Source organism: Leopardus geoffroyi, chromosome A3 (assembly GCF_018350155.1).
Source record: "Leopardus geoffroyi isolate Oge1 chromosome A3, O.geoffroyi_Oge1_pat1.0, whole genome shotgun sequence".
NCBI classification, from domain to species: Eukaryota; Metazoa; Chordata; class Mammalia; order Carnivora; family Felidae; genus Leopardus; species Leopardus geoffroyi.
Genome location: NC_059336.1, coordinates 108,315,404 through 108,336,611, shown reverse-complemented (window position 1 = coordinate 108,336,611; position 21,208 = coordinate 108,315,404). Strand labels below are relative to the sequence as shown.

The window sequence follows — 21,208 nt, the reverse complement described above, 5'->3', positions numbered from 1 at the left end:
ACTGACAAAATCTGAGTAAGGTCTGGGGTTTAAATAATAGGCATCGTATCAGTCTTAATTTCCTGATTTTGATCACTGTACTCTTATGTAAGACAATGCCATTTCATCGTTAAAGGAAATACACACTAAAGTATTCAGGGGAAGAGTCTATCTTTTAATGTAGGAAAGGATATAGCAAAAATAATAAATTGAGTATTGAGAAATCTGGGTGAAATAGCAAAATTCTTTGTACTGTTCTTATAATTTTTTCTATCCTCTGCAATTACCTTAAATAAAACACATAAAAATTTTTAGTTAATTAAAAATAAATGAACACGGGTTCAATAAAGAGGCAAAACTTTCAAAGAACATTGCTGGAGAACCAGGAATTATTCTCAACATTCCATGAAGTATCTGTAAGGCAATATACACAATAGCACAGGCTCTAGAAAAAACACAAACCTGGATTTGAATTTGCTTCACTGTTACAAAGCCCTAAGGCAAATTAACCTTTCTGTGCCTCTATTCTACATCTGTGAGATGGGGATGATAATACCATACCTACTGCAAGGTGTTACTCTGAGGATGGAGACAATGCATATGAAGAGTTTAGTATAGAGTCTGGCATGCAGCCGTCAGCAAATGTTCAAAAAGTGGTCGCTGTGACTTTTATCACCATTATTGTTATTGTTATGTGGGTATGTGAATTTCAGAAGAAAAATTCCACCATCTGGAAAAACACTAATAAGAAAGTGAATTCCTGTTAAACCAAGTTCTGCATATCATCATTTCCTACATTTCTGGGTGTACTTGAATTATGTTGCCAAAATCTCCCCTATACCTCCTCTGACATAGAAAACAAAACAAACCTAATATGATAGCTGTACTTTCCCCGCCAGCATTTCAGAGCCTATCAATGCCACTTACATAGATGACATAGACTTAATTTTAATACTAAACATGTACATATTAAAGGATCGATCTGAAACAAAAAACAGAAAAAAAAAGAGACAAACTAAAGAACCGACTCTTACTTATAGAAAACAAACTGATGGTTACCAGAGGGAAGATATGGGTGGGAGATGGGGGAAACAAGTGAAGGGGATTAAGAGTACACTTATCACGATGAGCACAGAGCAACACAGAGAATTGTTGAATCACTACATTGTGCACCTGAAGCTAATATAACACTATATATATTGGTATATATATGTATGCTAGCTATACTGAAATTAAAATTTTTAAAAAGAATTTTATTTATCATGAGACTGACTTGATTTTATCTTGCAAATAATAAAAGCTTTTCTCCATTTTCTCCAGAAATTAGGATGGGTAGCCTAGAAAAGACTATAAAGTTACTTTTTCGGCAAAGTATAAGAACCTTAGCAACTGACCTCATAAGCATGGTTTTTTTTTTTTTAACATCAAAAAATGTTTTTGCATTAAAAAAAATCATCATTCTGGAAATTCTAGCCTTTCTAGTATCTGACAGTATCAGTGTCTGACACTTAAATAGCTGATCACTGGGGTACCTGGGTGGCTCAGTCGGTTAAGCGTCCGACTTCGGCTCAGGTCACGATCTCATGGTCCGTGAGTTCGAGCCCCGCGTTGGGCTCTGGGCTGATGGCCCAGAGCCTGCAGCCTGCTTCCGATTCTGTGTATCCCTCTCTCTCTGCCCCTCCCCCGTTCATGCTCTGTCTCTCTCTGTCTCAAAAATAAACAAAAAAAAATTTTTTTTAAAATAGCTGATCACTAGTACTCATTCAATAACATACCTACTGAGCATTTATGTGCCTAGAACTATACAAAGTCTCAAGGTTATAATTTAAAAAAAAAGCCACCTTCACCAAGGATTCTATAGCCTACTCTGGACAGAATATTTAAGTTCAAAAAAGGCAATTCTAGAACTTGGTTTCATTGCATTTGAGTAGTCACTGTAAAGAAAACAAGCTTAAGGAAATAATTTCCCAAGCTTGCTTTATTCCACAGCCCCCAGATTATCACAAAGAAAAATCTAACTCAAAGTGCATAAATGTCTCTAAGGAGCTCTACTGTGTTTAAGGTGTGTGTGTGTGTGTGTGTGTGTGTGTGTGTGTGTGTGTGTGTTGGGACAGAGGAGAATAATAAGGGATAGTATTAAGTCAGCAGACAGTTTAAGAAATCAGTTATTGCATTTGTTTCCTAGAATGAAAGAAAACATAATAGCTTACTTAATTTTATTAATTTCAATTTCACAATACATGAAATTATACTTTAAAAATTTTAAGTCTCTATTAATAAAAATAATAGCTATTTTAAATGCTTTAAATGTATTAAAATACTTAATTTTCACAACAACCCTATGAATAGGAAGTACTAGCTATACCCACTTTGCAGGAGAGTATAAAAACAGGTTACGTAATTTGCTAAGGTCATGGCGCTTACTGTGATGGAGCCTCAATTACAACCAAAGGACTCTGGATCCAAAGTTGACATTCTAAACCATTATTCCTTCACCATCATACCACTCTTTGATTCTTGCTACCCATCACAGAAACTCTTCCAAAATAACAATTAGACTTACAAACTAAGCACTTATTTAGTAATTAACTTTTCAGAACATAAATGAGAACCAGGCATGGACAAAAAGTAACTTGATCAGGCAAAAGAGAGGACTCAAAGCTCAAAGGAAAGTTCTTCTGATAAACTCATAGCATTATTTACTTTTTCAGTAAATGCCATTTTAACAAATCTAACTGTCCAATCTCCTGGCCAACAATGCAAAAGAAACAGCAGATAAAGGGGGCAGATATAAGGGGCTGACACTTCAAAATCAAGAACTGTGTCTTTTCATTTATCTTAATGCATGTCAGTAAATGTTTATTGATAAAAACAAGCAAGAAGTGACACCAAACGATAGGAAAAAATGCCGCTGAGAGCCTTTCTCTGGGAGGCAACATTTCTCTGTCATGAGGTGTTGAGGATTTAACTTATAACTATCAGTTACATCATGGTGAGTACACTGCTCTCAGCATGCTATTTGAGATAAGTGCATTTAAGAAATACTTACAAACAACAGTCAAAATAATTTTTGCAATTTAAAGGAGGATTTTAGAAAATTTACCTATATTGTTATTTTCCACTGTCACTGAATACATTATTTATCTCTGTCCAAACATATACCACTATCAATCCTATAAAAATATTGTTTGAATCAATCTGCCTCAAGAACAAGTATTATTTTAAAATCTAGTTTCAGAGGGCACCTGGGGGGCTCAGTTGGTTGAGCGTCTGACTTAGGCTCAGGTCATGATCTCGGAGTCCGTGAGTTCGAGCCCCGCATTGGGCTCTGTGCTGACAGCTCAGAGCCTGGAGCCTGCTTTGGATTCTGTATCTCCCTCTCTCTCTGCCCCTCCCCCACTCATGTTTTCTCTCTCTCTCTCTCTCTCTCTCTGTCAAAAAGAAACATTAAAAAAATTTTTTAAATAAATAAAATAAAATCTAGTTTCAGTGTGGCATTAGCAACAAAATAGGCAATTCCTTAAATTAAAACAGAAAGCCCAAAACAGACCCAATTATACTGAAGGACTAAGATGCTTAACTTAATTATGCAAGAAAAAAAAATCAAGTTCGATCTTTACTTCAGGTGATACACCACAGTAATTCCACATGGATCAAAGATTTAAATATTGAAAAAAGTACAATAATAGTCAAGTGAATATAAAATATGCACACACATAAAAATAAACAAGGGGAATGAGCAAGACCTTCAGAGCATAAAGAAAAATAGTGATAGGTTTAGCTACATATGAATTAAAAACTTACCTGTATCCAAAAGTCATCAAAATTTTAAAGGCATACTAGAAAAAAAAATTGCAATTTACCAAAGGATTAAAATCTGTCATAGAAAAAGACTTTTTAAAAAAAAATCAATAAATAGGGGCGCCTGAGTGGCTCAGTCAGTTAGGCATCAGACTCTTGACCTCAGCTCAGGTCATGATCTCACAGTTTGTGGGTTCAAGCCCTGAGTCTGACTCCACACTGACAGTGCGGAACCTGCTTCAGATACTCTCTCTCCCTCCCTCTGTCTCTCAAAATAAATAAATAAATATTTTTTAAGTGTTCTTTTTTTAATTTTTAAAAAATGTTTACGTATATTTGAGAGAGACAGAGTACAAACAGGGGAAGGGCAGAGGGAGAGGGAGAGGCAGACAATCTGAAGCAGACTCCAGGCTCCGAGCCGGCAGCACAGAGCCACGGAGTCCGATGTGGGGCTCGAACTCAAGAGCCGTGAGATCATGACCTGAGCTAAAGTTGGACGCTTAACCAACTCAGCCACCCAGACACCCCAGAAGTGTTCTCTATTAAAAAAAAATCAATCAATAAAAGACAGGTATCTCCATAGAAAAATGGGCATCCTTTGATCTCACAGGTCATTAGGACCTCCTCTTCATCCTCCAGCCCTTCTTCAGGCTCCCTTCACCTTCACATTCTAACTGAAAGCTGGCTTTCCCCTAGGATGCTGCTTCCTCTTTAGTCCTCTCAGGGTGTAGAAATTTGCTCACGTCCTGCAGGACCTAGAAGCGGGGTGGATATCCTCCGTCCTCGCTGTTGCTTCCAAATACCCCTTCCCCTTTTCTCCTTCTAAGCCCAGCCTCTCCTGAAGCGGCTGCTGTCACAGGGTATCACCTCCTACTCCTTGTAGCTGCATTTCTGGAATTCTTAGCCATTCTCCCTCACACACTGACACTGTGGCACCTGGCTCATCACTACTTCACTCATGTTTCATGACCTCGACATCCTCATAAATGATCATCAAAACACCCAGGCCTCTTGGATGCATGAACTGCTCAGCTATAACAATCTCTATTTCAGCCCCACCCTATTCACATGGGCATCTCATCATCCTTCATAAGCATACCACCTTAGATATTTTTTTAAATTAGATTTTTTTTTTAATGTTGATTATGGAGAGAGAGAAAGAGAAAGAGGAAGAGGCAGAGGAAGAGAGACACACACACACACACACACACACACACACACACACACAGAGGGAGAGAGGGAGAGAGGGAGAGAGGGAGAGAGGGAGAGAGGGAGAGAGAGAGAATGAATATATCCCAGGCAGGCTCTGCCCCATCAGCAGAGTCTGATGTGGGGCTCAAATCCACCAATCGTGAGCTGAAACCAAGAGTCAGATGCTTAACCGACGGAGCCACCCAAGTGCTCCAATGCACCACCTTTATTTTTTTTAAGTTTATTTATTTATTTCAGAGAGACAGAGACAGACAGTACAAAGGGGGTGGGGTGGAGAAAGAGCGAGAATCCCAAGCAGGCCCTGTGCTACCAGCGCAGAGTTCAACGCAGGGCTCCAACTCCCAAAACCAAGAGATCGTGTGAGCCAAAACCAAGAGTCGGACGCTTAACCGACTGAGCCACCTAGGTGCCCCTCCAATGTACCACCTTTAAAGCCTCTATTTCAAGTATCCCATTCAGGTCATCCAATCTTTCCATATGACTGACTAAAGTTCTCCCATTCCAACAATTTTCCAATCTCAAGGACTGTTCTCATTGAGCTTATCATTTTTTACTATCCATACCACTTTCCTGTCCTTCTCTGCCCAGACTCCATGAACCAGCAATATAACCACTCCTTTACAAACACCCTTAACTCCTGAGACAGACCTCTCTCCCTCCATTATACCTGCCAGCAAAATTACAATGATACACCTCAGCTTTCCTTTCCCCTGTACCATAGCAACATCTACAGAGTACAAATTTACAGCTTCATATTTCAATGGGTCACTGATCAATGCCAGACCATCCTACTCTATGTATCATTTTCCAGTCCCTGAGACTATTTCACGTATTTTACCTCCAGCACTACATCTCCAGTACACCCTCCAACTCTCACTCTGGGCTGATAACCATGCCCTATAGTTCCAAAAGGAAAATGGGCCCAATCAGGTAAGCTTCCCACTATCAACCCCACCACCGAACATGCATATACTTGTCCTCTGCCTTATCTATTAAAATGAATCATTTCTCCTTGCTCTCAGATTTATACCTTGGATCCTACCTCTTTTCATTTTCTCATACTTTATTCCTGGAGTTATCTGCAGTATCTTCCACAACATCAATTTCTTCTTCTCTACTGGTTTATTCTCAATGGCACAAAACATAACTTACCATTATCTATTCTAGACAAACCCTCCATAACCCCAGGTCCCGCTTTAGCTAATGCCCCATTTCTCTGCTACCCTTTCAGCAAAAGGCCTTGAGAGGTGGATCCTTCCTGCTACCTTCATTTCCTTTCCTCTCATTCTCCCCTTAACTTGCTCGAGCAGCCCACCAATGTGATGTTTGTCCAAGTCTCCAAAACCAATGTTCAAGTCTCCATCCTCATCTTACTCCACATCTCTCAGCATCATCCGACAGTTTCATCTCCCTCCTTCCTGAAAGACTTTCTTCCTTGAGCTCCCAAGACAAAACACCCAGCAGGTATTTCTCCTAAGTTGTTAGCTGTTCTCAAGTTCTCTTAGCTGGGTTCTCCCGTCTGGCAGGCCTCTAATATTGCAGTCATCCAGGGTTATAACCTCAGCCAGACAGCCTTCTCTTCTCTCTACTTTCTTCCTATGGCACCTCATCCACTACCACAGCTTCAACTACCACCTATATGCCAAGGACCCTTAAATTTGTATCTCTAACCTAACTTCTCCCACAGCTTCAAATGCATATGTCAAACTGCCTATTTAACATGTGCAATTGGTCATCTAACAGATGTCTAAAACACACATAACAAATACAGAATTACTAATAAAACATACAGGATTACTGATTCCATCCACCCTTTAAGTCTTCTCCATTTCACTAATAGTACTTATGGTACCACTTCATTGCTCAGATGTCAAAAATTCTTTAAAAGTTTTTCTAGTACACTTCAAATAAAATCTAATCTCTTTACTACAGTCCCCAAGGCCACCTGTAATTTAGCTTTCCAACCTCATTTCGTTTCATACGTCCGCTGGCTCACAATGATCCAGCCATATAGGCCTTCTCTCTGTCCTCAACCACGCTGCACTCATTCTTGTCTCTGCACCTAATCTTGGTTCCTGGAATGCTCTTCCCCACGCCTGTCACGGGACTGTCATCTTCTCATCATTCAAGTCTCAACCCAAATGTCATCTGCTCTGAGAGGCCTCCCATGACCACACTATTTTCAACATTACCTTACTTTAGTTCATAAAGTATTTGTTTACATGTTTCACCACATGTTTACTGTCTCTTTGAACTAAAATATAAGCTTTTCAAGGGTACGAGCCTGCCTTCTTTACCACTCTTTGCCGGACAGTGAGACCATAGACTGGAACATAGTAGACACTGAATACATTTCTGTTAAATAACTGACATGAACAAGTTCTTCACAAAAAAAATCCAATTACCAGAAGACAAAGAAATGCCAATTAATTAACAGGTATCAATTTCTGCCCAATAGTAAAGATTTTATTTTAATGATACCCTTTGTGGGCAAAAGTATAGGGGGAAAAAAACAGGAAATTTCAGGCACAACCTTCCTAGTATATATCGTAACTCTTAAAAATGGACACATCTTCTGACCAGCTATGAATTCATCATGACAAAATCATCATGTATAAAAACAAAAGATATCCTCGCAGATACACAGTAATGCTGTTTCTAACCGTGAAAACTTATGTGTTACAATCATTAAGGACTGAGTAAGTAAATGTGATTTATATAACCAACTACTATACAGCCAGCTAAAAAACCACTGGCATAAAAATGTTAACATGGAAAAATATTCATGAAATGCTTTTCAAATGAAAAGCGAATACACAAAATAAGTCCTTTATATGAATAAAGTGTACTCATATACACATACATGTGTTTACATGTAAGGCAGGCGATGGCCAGGCCTGCTACAGGTCCGAGGACACTGCAAGAAATGGAACACAAAAGCACAGAACAGTGTCACAACAAATAATTGCCTTTTCTAACAGCAGCTGCACCACTTGCTGACTACAGATGATGTCACTCTCCAAGCCTGAAAGCATAAATGATGGCAAACTAGGTTTTGTGGCTGACAAATTACTCACTGCACAGACCACCAGTGTAGCCCACCCTCTGCGAGGACCTGGGGACGCCCCGGTGAGCCATGTCCACTCACGTGCATCCTTATCTTACTTGTCCTCTGTGGTGCCTGTTCACTGGTTCATGGCAGGCAAGCAAATTAAGCCAATCTCAGTCGTGTACTCTTGCCAATCTTTGAACTTCCACCAGCCCTTTGTGGTCTACATAACTGTGTGGTTCCTATATGTTTATGTATGTGTGGGTGTTTGTATATAAACATACAAGAAAATCCAGAGAATCATCAGAAGTTGACAGTGTTCATACACCTGGAAGAATGACAAATGATGCTTAGTTTCTTCTTTTTATTTAACTGTATTTGTTGACAGGGTTCACACAGTTGGTAGAATGATGAATGATGCTTAGTTTCTTATTTTTTATTTAATTGTATTTTTTTTTTTTTTTTACTTTCATTACACTCTATGTTAACTAACTGGAATTCAAACGAAAAGTTTAAAAAAAAGTTACAGGCTTTGGTTAATCAAAGGATGACTAAGGAAACCAAATATAAATTAAAGCCACATGAATAAGACTGTAAGCCCCAGTGACATAAACACACTAACTTCATATTTAAGCAAACAATTTTGTACACATGTCTGAATAAGTCTTCATTTAGTGTCAGGTTCAAACTGGATATCAGCTGCTTAAAAAAAAACAAAAAAACAAAAAAACAAAAAAAAACCAAGGAACAAAATAACAAACTTGGATGTAATTCTTCATTACATACACTTAAGTATTTCAGATTTGGTTTTTGTTTTTCCAAAAATCATAGACAGTCCATCAGAATTTTAATTTAGAAAAATGTAAGCATGCCACCATGAAGTTGTCTCCCTCCACCATATTCCAAATCTAGCCTGAATCTTATCAATCCTCTCAGGCTAACTACCAATTCGCAGAAGAACATATTAAATGACACCACAGGGAGGCAATCAGCAAAATCCAGACTGAGGGAATAATTCTACATGACAAATAACCTAGTTTTTTTTCAACAAAAAATTGCAAGGAAAAAGAAGAGATTTTTTTTAAAAAAAGGAGAGATAAAGAAGGAATATACAAATATAAAAGAAATTTGAGACATATCAACTAATTGCAGTACGTGGGACTTACTTGTTATTAGGAAACTTATTAGTGTTGTTGAAAGACAACAATGGTATTGTGGTTATATATTTTGATCACTTTACTGAGGCATATTTTAAAATCATGTAATTCATCCATATCAAGAGTACAATTTAATAGTATTTTTAGTAATCTACGAAGGTGTGCAACCATTACTGTAAACCAGTTTAGAATATTACCCCAGTAAGATTCCTCATGTCCATTAACTGTTAGTCCACACACACACACACACACACACACACACACACACCAGCCCACTAATCCACTTTCTGACTACAGATTTGCCTCTTCTGAACATTTCACATAAGAGGAATCATATACTGTGTGGTCTCTCGTGTCTGGGTCCTTCCACTTAGCATGTTTTTAGGTTCATTTATGTCATTGCATCCATCAGCAGTTTGTTTTTATTGCTGAATAGTATTTCACTTTATAGACATATTTTGTCTCTTCATTTACCAGCTGATGGGCAGTTCTTTTCAACTTCAGGCTACTGTGAATAATGCTACTATGAACTTGTATGTGAAAGCTGTGCAGGCAGATGCACAAGAGAAGAACTGCTGGGTCACTTGGCAACTTAATGTTTAACTTTTTAAGAAAAACGCCAAACTGTTTTTCCAAAGTAGATGCACCATTTTATGTTCCTGTAAGGGTTCCTGTTTGTGGTTATACTTTGAGTTCTTATCCTTTAGCCATACATGCTGAAATATTAATGATTTGATATTTGGGGTCTCATTCAAAATTACAAATGGGAGAAGGAGAGTGGTGGGTATAGATGGAATATGGTTGGTCGTATCTCGAGAACTGGAGTACTGTTAGTAGTAATAACAGCTACTTACTATAGAAGGTACTACGGTACTTTGTTCCAGACACTGTTTTAAGTGCTTTAGATATATTAGCTCATTTAATCCCTACAACAGCCTTAAGAGGAAGCTACTGTTATTAGTTCCATTTTAGAGATCAAGAAACAGAACCAGAAAGCTTAAGCAATGTGGCAAAGCCAGGACTACAATCAAAGTAGCCTGGCTTTAGACCTGTGTTTTTAAACACCGGGCCATATATTTCAAGCTCACCAACAAGTGATAATGTGAAATTAAAGTATTCAAAGTCAGGTGGCTTCTATGAAGATCTAGGTAGGGAATCCAATGTTAAGTAAACTTAAGGTATATGTAGTAACATATACATGATAATAACCCTGTTATCTCTGGATAGAACATGAATGATTTTTCTTCTTTTTATTTAATTGTATTTTCTACTTTTAAAACAATGATCAACATATGCATGACAGTTTAAGATTCACATCGTAACAACAGAATAATTGCATTAATCAGAAAACAAAGGACTTGATGAACAGAAAGATTTTTCAAGTTCCTAATTTTTTAAAGGAAGTTTTAAGAGGTACTGAACAGGTATCGTGTACCAGACACTAAGTTCAGTGCTATGGACACAAACTTGACCAAAAGCCTTGGAACAAAGAAAGGCATTTCTAGAATGACAATACAGATGTGGTTAAGTGCTCTTAGAGCAGAGGCAGGAAGACCTGAAACAGGAAACACTAAACTGATTGGAAGGAATGATGTATGTACAAACTGCTTCTAATTAGAGACGATTTCATCAAATAACAGAGCCACTCCTTACTGATTACAAATGAAGACCCTGCTTCAAATGCCAAATCTTCACTTTTTTTTTTACCTCAGATTTCACCAACTTTAAATATCCCCTAAAAAACAGAGGAGATTCAAAGAAAAAACTATCTTGTATGTTAGAGTATTAATTACACTATACAAAATCTGTAAATATGTGTAACTAAGAAAGTATTTTTTCATTCATTATATTTAAGTGTGGTTTGATCACAATCCATCAACACATCCTTAAATTTCATCTTAATGGCACTTCTAAAAAGTCTACTGATGATCTAAATCAAGGGCAGGAAAACTACAGCTGCAGGTGGCCTGGTTTGCTAAGAATGGTTTTTACATTTTAGGGGGAGAAAGGAGACAGAGAGGGAGGAAAGAGGGGTAACTGTATGCAGAGACCACATATGGTCCACAAAGCCTAAAATACTTTACTATCTGGACTTTTCAAAAAAAAAAAATGCCCTCCTTGAAACAACAAAAACAGAAACAAAAAAACTACCAAATGGATTTCTGCTCACACCAGGAATAAAACCTGTTTTTACCAAATTCATGTATTATCAATTTGTTGTGAAGGAAGTCATCAGAAAGGCAGTACCATCACTGTGGAACTCAGTCTAGACACTTAGCACAACTACTTGTTTGTGATAGAAAAGAGAAAAAAAGAGGAAGGATTTTTAAAAAAATTTTTTTACTGTTTATTCATTTTTGAGAGACAGAGAGAGACAGAGCACAAGCAGGGGTGGGGCAGAGAGACGGGGACACAGAATCTGAAGCAGGCTCCAGGCTCTGAGCCGTCAGCACCAGAGCACGAACCGCGAGATCATGACGTGAGCCAAAGTCAGACGCACAACCAACTGAACCACCCAGGCGCCCCAAAGAAGGACTTTTAAGAGAGGATAAACAAGGGTATGTAGTTAGCTCAGAAAGACATGGGTTTTGTAAAGGGTAGGGGATTTCAGAGAGAAAATATAGCTGAAGCAGAAAAAAAAAAAGCAGAGTCATCTAGGGGCTCTACAATAAGCTGCTCAAGTTGGAAGGTAACTAGTATTACAATATTAATGACTCATAAAATGGGAGGGTTAGGTCTACTGAGAAAACAGAGGAGACCCAGAGAAGCTACCTGCCCAAGTTCACACAGCACGAGTGTGGGACAGAAAGAACTGGACTACAGGCACTCCCATCTCAGTTCAGTGTTTTCCCCCTGGCATCACAATGCCCTCTCAGTATAGGACAGTGCTAACCTAGAAAAACAGCACTAGAGACTGGTGACAAGTTAGCTCAACTGAGTTAGAAGGAACAGTCTCTTCAGGAGTTCTCCTCCTCCCCCCATTATGAGTTATTTTTTCAAGAAGAACTGAGTCAGGTGTCTACAGAACTCAAAGAGGAGGAGGAAAGAGTAGACCCCAGTTCTATTTCCCAGATGTTAGGAACAATCAGAAAATGCTGACCAAACATCATTAAAATCAGCCTTAAAGATATGCAGTGGCTTACAGCAATAAGAAACATCAAATTTCAGTATACCTGGTTCCAGTTTTATTACTTTAATTGCTGCCAATTCACCAGTGTTAACATTCCGTGCCTAAAAGAGAAGAAAAAATAACTGTAAAAAAAAGTTTTCATGAAAAACTTTATAAATGTCATTTTAGTTTGTTTATTTTCAGTTATACAGAGATAATTTTTAATGCAAGAACTGTAAAAGGGGTTTATATTTACAAAGCAAACAATATATTCTTTACAATGAATGCCAACATTAATTCAAGTGTAAATTTAATAACAGTGATAATAATAATTAACACATACAGAGACTTCAGGATGTGCCAGGCACTGTCCTAAGTATTTTTTATTAATTCATTTATCCTCACAACAATCTTATGAGGTAGGTACTAATATTATATCCACTTTGCAGATGACAAAACTGAAGCACAGACAAGTAAAAGAACTTGCCGAGGCCATATTGCTAGTAAGCAACAGTAATGATTCTAATCCAAGAAGACTGATTTCAGAGTCTGAGCTTTGAAGCATTACACTTTATTGCCATTCATTCTAAGTCCATTTAAAATTTTGAATTCATTAACTAGCCTTAAACTTTTAATCTTAAAAATCTGAGAATATGAAAAGCTAATAATTTATAAGTATATAATAATATAAATATAAAAACAGCCCCCCCCCGCGCATCTGTTTAAACACAGCTGATGGTACAATCAATTCAGTGCAGTTCAGTACAAATCAAGTATATTTCACAAGCCATATATTAAAAATAAAAATTATTTAAGAGATCAATCAATAACATTAAATTGCTGGTATTTACAACTGTAATTATGTAATAAGCTGAAGCTGTCTTTTCAATTTGTATGCAAATGGCAGTAATTCTTTGTCAACTTAAAATGTTTTATAATTTGATCAGAACTTTCAAAATACTTGCAACTGTTATAACTGTTACATAAAACTGCTCACCAAAACTTAACTTTCATATCAGCCAATGAAGATCAATACACACAATTCACTGATCACAGAAATATACAGTCCTGTGAGCTGAACTGCAACACTCTCATTTTTTTTTAATTTTATTTATTTTTAACTAATCTATACACCCAATGTGGGCCTTGAGCTCACAACCTCAAGATAAAGAATCACACACTCTGCCAACTGAGCCAGCAAAGCACCCCACAACACTTTCTTATTAATGGATTGGTGAAGATCAGTGAATCATCTACAAATAATGATAGCAGCATTAACAATAGAACCCTTCTAAGAATACTGGGGCATTAAAAAGGTCAGATGATAATCTAGGAAGGTAGATATGGGGCACGGCCATTGCTGAAATATAAAATTTAACCTTTTAACTCAAAGGTATTAAAAAGATCTCCCCCTACTGGGGTGCCTGGCTGGCTGAATTGGAAGGGCATGTGACTCTTGATCTTAGGGGTTATGAATCTGAGCCCCACGAAGACTGCAGAGATTACTTAAATAAATATTTTTATAAAAGAGAGATCTCCCCATATAAATTAAGAAAAAATTTTAACTGAAATTTGTAGGGAAAATTCATTCCTTCTGAAAAAATTCCCATAACCAATGAACACTTACCATGGCCAACTTATTATAAGCAGTACAAAACAGATTTGAACAGTTACTTCAAACTAAACTTAGTTTCTGTTAAATGAGATAGACATTTCAATATAGTGCTAGATAAGTGCTCATTCCCTTCTCTTGAATAAGATACACACACACACACAAACACACACACACACACACACACACACACACACACACACACACACACACACTGAAACAGAAATAAAATCAGAACACCATTCTGGGAGCATTTTGTGAAGGGCCAGCAAAGTGTACCTGTACAATACTCAGGTATATCACAAAAACAGGACTCATAAATCTTCTCAAACATTATCACAACTACTTGCTTTTTCTCCTCACACTTCATGAACCTGCCCTGTCAGGCTCCCCCTAGACACTCTGTCCTCTAACCCCCATCTTTTCTAGAACTTCTCCAAATAAACTAAGACAAGATGCTACTCTCCCCACTTCTCAATTCTCCATTTAAAAATCCTGCCATGGTTTTGTTTTCTGTTCACCCAAAGAAATTCAGGGGCGCATGGGTGGCTCAGCTGGTTAAGCGTTCAACTTCAGCTCAGGTCATGATCTCACGGTTCATGAGTTTGAGCCCCGCACTGGGCACGCTCCGAGCCTGGAGCCTGCTTCGGATTCTGTGGTCTTCCTCTCTCTGCCCCTCCCCCATTCATGCTCTGTCTCTCTGTCTCTGTCTCTCTCTCTCAAAAATAAACATAGAAAGAAAGGAAGGAAGGAAGGAAGGAAGGAAGGAAGGAAGGGAGGGAGGGAGGGAGGGAGGGAGGGAGGGAGGGAGGGAGGAAGGAAGGAAGGAAGGAAGGAAGGAAGGAAGGAAGGAAGGAAGGAAGAAAATCAGAGTATGGGTGATTCCATTACAGAAGAGCAGAGAGAATATGAACTGACAGAAAGCCAGGATGATTTTTTATAGCTGAAATTTTGTTCCTAATTGACCACAAGAGGGCACAGTGTCTACTGACAACACAAGTTACAGAGAGTGTCCAAAATGGCTACTGGACACAATGTACAACTCTCTTCTAAAAACAGATTTACTAATAGTTAACACCAGCACATATTTAACAGAGAAACTGGGACAGCAAACTATCAGTAGCACTTATCAGACTGAAGTCAATGTTTACTACAGGCGTGACTTCAGATATAATTTTTCAAAATTTAAATCATTCCAGAATTTTAAGGATAACAAACGAGTCCTTAAAATTATGATTCTTTAGAATGAACAAAAAAACAGAAGACACCTAATGATTACTACTTTTTTTTACCTTCTGAAATATTTTCCAGTATGTAACTTTATTTGACGGAACTAAGGTAATTCACAAAAAGAAAAATTACAACAAAAAACCCAGACAAGTTGAATTTCTGAGCTTTTCTGCATCAAAACGCAGCAGACAGACATTTATTAACAAAAAGTCTTTAAAGCATTATGATTCATCAAGAATCTTGGTTTTGGGGTTCCTGGGTAAGCTCAGTTGATTAAGCAAGTGTCAGATTCTTTGATCTCAGGGTCCTGAGATTGAGCCCCATGTGGATCGAGCTCCACACCCTGCATGGAGCCAGCATAAGATTCTCTCCCTCCCTGTCCCTCCCCTGCTTGCATACGAGCTCCTGCGCTCACTCGCTTGCTCTCAAAAAAAATAAAAAATAAAAATAAAAAAATAAAAATTCTTGGTCTTCTAGCTAAATCATGTTTTGCTGTCTCTACATTTACAATGGTCAAGATTATATACTGAGTTAAATATAAAAAGTAATAGTTATGTCCTATACTCTGCAACTACTAATCTTTTTGCAATCACCCAGAGCAATTTATTAGAAAGAAAATGAGAACAAGGTAAATATTATAAAATATTGCCATGTACAAAGTTAAAAAAATTTTTTTTTTAAGTTTTATTTACTTATATTGAGAGAGAGAGAAAGTACGAACGGGGAAGGGGCAGAGAGAGAGGGAGAGAGAAAATTCCAAGCAGGTTCTGCACTGTCAGCACAGAGCCTGATGCAGGGCTGAAACCCACAAACCATGAGATCATGGCCTGAGCCAAATCATGAGTCAGACGTTCAACTGAATGAGCCATTCAGGCACCCCTAAAGTTAAAAATTTTCAATTCAGTATCAATAATGTGAAAATTTCAGACTTGCTCAGGGCAGAAAACTGAGGATAAGTATTCTTAGCATCTAGACCTAGGAGTTGTCTGCCACATCATTGGCTTGCCCACCATTCTTCACTTATTTTGAAAGTGATATTCAGATCATGTTGTTCTTGAACGAAAAACTCTTCAGGAATACACACCATTGCTTTAAAGACAAAATTCAAGGGGCACCTAGGTGGCTCAGTCAGTTAAGCATCTGACTCTTGCTTTGGGCTGAGGTCATGATCTTGCGGTTGGTGAGATCTAGCCCTGCACAGGGCTCTGCACTTGGGATTCTCTTTGCTCCTACCCAACTCCTGTGCGAAAGGAAGGAAAGGAAGGAAAGGAAAGAAGAAGGAAGGAAGGAACCCTTTTTATAAAGACAAATCTCAAATTCCTTGTCAGAGAATTTAAATTTTTCACTAATTACAACACTTTTCATAACAGCTTTTATTGAGATATAATTCACATACCATAAAGTTTACCCTTTCAATGCATACAATTCAGTGGTTTTAAGTACATTCACAGTTTCATAACCATCACTGCTTTCTAACTTTGGAACTTCTCATCACCCCAAAAAGAAACCCTACACCAATCAATTAGCAGTCACTCCCTATTCCTCCTCCTCCCAGTTCCTGACAGCTACTGGTCTACTTTCTACCTCTATGGAGTTGACTACTCTGGATAGTTCATAAAAATAGGATTATACAAAATGTGGTCCTCTGTGACTGGCTTCTTTCACTGAGCATAACATTTTCCGGTTCACTCATGATGTATTGTGTATCAGTGCATGATTCCTTTCGTTACTGAATATACTCCACTGTATGGAAGTACCACAATTTATTTATCGATTTGTCAGCTGAAGGATATTTAGGCTGTTTCCATTTTGGGGCTTCTATGAATAATGCTTCTATGAATGTTAGAGTACACATTTTTGTTTCAAATTCTCTTGGGTACAGACAGACCTAAGAGGGGAAGTGCCGAATCACAGGGCAACTCTATGTTTAGCTTTTTGAAGGACTGTCAAACGTTTCTCCAAAGTGGCAGCACCATTTTATATTGTCACCAGCAATACACAAGGGTTCCATATCTCCACATCCTTGCCAACATTTGTTGTTATGGCTTTTATTTCAGCTGTCCTAGTGGGTGTGAAGTAGTATCTCATTGTGGTCTGAGTTGCAGTTCACTAATGACTAATGATGTTGAGCATCTTTTTATGCTCATTGGCCATCTGAATATTTTCTTTGGAGAAATGTCATATTCAACTTTTGCCCATTTTTGTGTTGTCTTTTTATTACTGACCTAGAATTCTTTATAGATTGTGATGTAAGTCTCTTATCAGTTACATGATTTGCAAATATTTAATCCCAACCTGTGGATTGTCTTGATTTTCTTGATGGTGTTCTTTGAAGCACAAAAGGTTTTAGTTTTGATCAAGTTTTTAAATTTATTTTTTGTTGCTTGTGCTTTTGGTGTTACAGCTAAAAAACTAATGTCTAGCCCAAGGTCACAAAAAATTTTTTCTTATCTTTTCTTCTAAGCATCTTAGAATTTTAGCTCTTCCATTTAGGTCTATGATCCATTTTGAGTGAATTTTGGCATGGCGTCCAGAACTCCAATTTCATTCTTTTGTGTGCGTGTATCTAGTTGAGAAATACAGCATTTTAACTATAAAACTCTCTACTATATTGCCCCCGTCACTTCCTAATTTGCATTTTTGTGCTGCAGCCAAACTAAACAACTTGCCATTCCCCAATGCTATCCACACGTTTGCCCTTTGGAACATACTGCCGAGACGAATGCTTGCCCCAACTCCTTCCTGGGCCTAACTCCTAGATAATCCTTTAAAGCTCAGCTTAGGTCATCATCACTTCCCCCATGCCTTTTTCCCTATCTCTATTCTGGCTTGGACATCCCAAACACACACACTCCCAAAGATCCTGGGTAACCTTACTCAAATGGGAGTGGGCCTGGTTAGGAAAGTCCTACAGATCTAGAACTGGTCTCAGTTTAGAGGGGATTTTGCAAACTGTTATGATTCAAAGGTATCCCAGAAGTCAGCCTGGTTCAGTCAGCCTTTTAGAGGCCATTCATGATGGAATTTGGAAAAGGATTTTTCCGAGATAATTTCATGCTGACTACTGCACCGTCTCCAACTATCAGAAAAATATCCCTTGAGTGTGAGAGTGGGAGTAAACAACATAACCCAGAAGCAATCGTTAAGAAGCAAAAAGTATGCTACATACTATATAAAGTGAGTTAGACACCATCACTACCAATAAAATAATCTGACCATCGACTATGACCAAGCACTTCCAGGTATTCAAAGCTTCCACCTTAGAAAGGTTTGTCTGACATGAATATAAAGAAGAAAGGTTCAGAAATGGGAGTGAAGATATGTGAAGTTTAGTCCTGCCAGTAACTAGCAATGGGATCTGAGCAAGTGATTTCCCTGTGTCTTCTTCCCAATTATGTTCCCGCAATTTAAAAACAAGAAAGTGAATGGGGCGCCTGGGTGGCTCAGTCGGTTGAGCGTCCGACTTCGGCTCAGGTCATGATCTCGCGGTAAGTTCGAGCCCTGCGTCAGGCTCTGTGCTGACCGCTCAGAGCCTGGAGCCTGTTTCAGATTCTGTGTCTCCCTCTCTCTCTGACCCTCCCCCGTTCATGCTCTGTCTCTCTCTGTCTCAAAAATAAATAAACGTTAAAAAAAAAATTAAAAAAAAAAATAAAAACAAGAAAGTGAAAAAAGGCTATTTCTAACGTTCCTTACAAAGGTCAATGTTTACATCGAATAATTTAAGTCTAAATTAACAGATCCCATATACTAAACTAGCTACAACAACAGCAACAACAAAACACCACCACTGGTTTTCAATCAACAGATTTAAGACAGGAACCGTAAATCTGTACTTAAAGCTACTGAGGTACTTCTGACGTCCCACCAGGTCTGGAGACATGGTATAAAGCACTGTGCCATGAGTTTCATAAAATAAATACCAACTTCTAAGTCTGAAAGGGGTGTTACAGGGATGGCTTTATGAAGGAGATTACCATTTAATCAGAGGTTTGCAAGATGGGCTGGATAACAACAAACACAGAAGAGGGATGGGAAAGAGGGCATAGAAAGAAAAGCATGAGCAAGGGCACTGGGACAGAAAACACGGGCTATTTTGAGTGTAAACGGAGGGCCAAGCCTCAGGGTACCTCCCAAATAAATACTCCCTTACAGAGGGAGATGGCTAACCCACAATCCCTGCTGAAGGAATAGTTTTGACTGCTTTTCCAGTTACTTGAACAAGTGTGAGCCTACCACAAGGACAACTAAATACACCAGAAGACTGATAGCCAGAGTGATCTCAGTCCCTGGTTTGCTTAGGACACTCCTAGTTTATGCCTAAGTCCTAACAGAATTCTTAATAGTGCCCACTTTCATTCTCAAAATTATAATTAAATTTTTATTTAATTTGAATGGTAAAACACAAGGTCACTCCACCAGTAAACCCTGAGCTGACATGAAGAAAGGATATAGGCCAGATTCTCTAACATAGGGGTCAGCAAACATATCCGTTTTTTTTTTTTTTTAATTCCAGTGTTCTATTAGTTTTAGGTGCACAATACGGTGATTCAGCAGTTCTGTATGTTACTCAGTGCGCATTATGATAAAGTGTACTCTTAATCCCCTTCACCTATTTCACCCATCCCCTCCATTCACCTCACCTCTGGTAACCACCTATTTGTTCTCTGTAGTTAAGAGTCTGTTTCTTGATTTGAAACAGGTCCATTTTTATAAAGTTTTTCTAGAACACAGCCATGTTCATTTAAGTACTGTCTATGGCTGCTTTCACAATACAATGGTAGAGTTGAGTAGTTGAGAAGGAGACCATATGAAGTACCTGAAAGACCTACTATTGGGTTGTTTACAGGAAAAACTGGCTGACTCTCACTCTACAACAGCGTTGTCCAACAGGACTTTCTGCATTGATGGAAATGTTCTGTATCTGCATTGTGCAATAAATAGACTGCCACATGTAGTTATCGATCAACTAAAATATGTCTAGTACAACTGAAAAACTGAATTTTATATATTTGTGCATACAGTATAATATTTAGATTTGGGAGTTTTAATTTTCTGAGGCATTACTACATTTAAAATGTAGTAGTTTCAGGTGTACAACATAACTTGATATATGTACATACCGCAAACTGGTTACCACAATAAATTTAGTTAACATCTACCACCACACACACTTAAAAGTTCTTTTTTCTTGTGATGAGACCTTTTAAGAACTATTCTCTCACCATCTTCCAAATATACAATACAGAACTGTGATCACTGTAGTACATGCTGTAGATTACATCCCCAGGATTTATTTAGCTTATAACTGGAAAAAATCAACTTTAAAAAACATAGTTCTAGTAGTTTCAACACATGTATACACTTGTATAACCATCGTCACCAGCCAGAAGCAAAAAAGTTCCATTACTGCAAAAACTCCCTTGGAAGTTATATTCTTGCCTCCCCCAACCCTTGGCAACCACTGACTGGATCTTTGCCACTACAGTTCTGTCTTTTCAAGAATTTCATATAAATTTAAACATTATGTAACTTTTTAAAAAAAGTTTTAATGTTTATTTATTTTTGAGAGATATGCAGAGCATGAGCAGGGGAGGGGCAGAGAGAGAGGGAGACACAGAATCCGAAGCAGGCTCCAGGCTCTGAGCTGTCAGCACAGAACCCGACGCAGGCCTCAAACTCACGAACCATGAGCCAAAGTCAGACGCTTAACTGACTGAACCACCCAGGTGCCCATCATCATGTCACTTTTTGAAACTGTCTTCTTTCACCAAGTGGCTGCATGTACTATTAGTTCGTTTCTTCTCATTTTTTAGTAGTTTTCTATTGTATGGATATACCACCATTCGTCCACTACCAGTGAAAGGACATACTAGCTAGTTTTAGTTTTTTGGTGACTATGAATCAAGCTTCCTAGAAATTTGAGTACGGGTTACAAAAATACCCAGGAGTGAAACTGGGTCATATGATAGGTATATGTTTAACTTTGTAAAAACTATCAAACTCTTTCTAAAGTAGCCGTACCATTGTCCATTTCCAGCAGCAATTTATGAGTGTCCCAG

General features: G+C 38.2%; 1 protein-coding gene across 3 annotated transcripts in view; it reads right to left on the bottom strand.

Annotated features, from left to right (window-relative positions):
* MAP4K3 (mitogen-activated protein kinase kinase kinase kinase 3) overlaps positions 1 to 21,208 on the bottom strand; it is a 205,493-nt gene that overhangs the window by 126,073 nt on the left and 58,212 nt on the right. For all 3 annotated transcript variants that reach the window (XM_045447057.1, XM_045447058.1, XM_045447059.1), the window contains exon 2: positions 12,372 to 12,429. In XM_045447057.1, the coding sequence (XP_045303013.1) occupies positions 12,372 to 12,429 (58 nt within the window). The remainder of the gene's footprint in view (positions 1 to 12,371; positions 12,430 to 21,208) is intronic.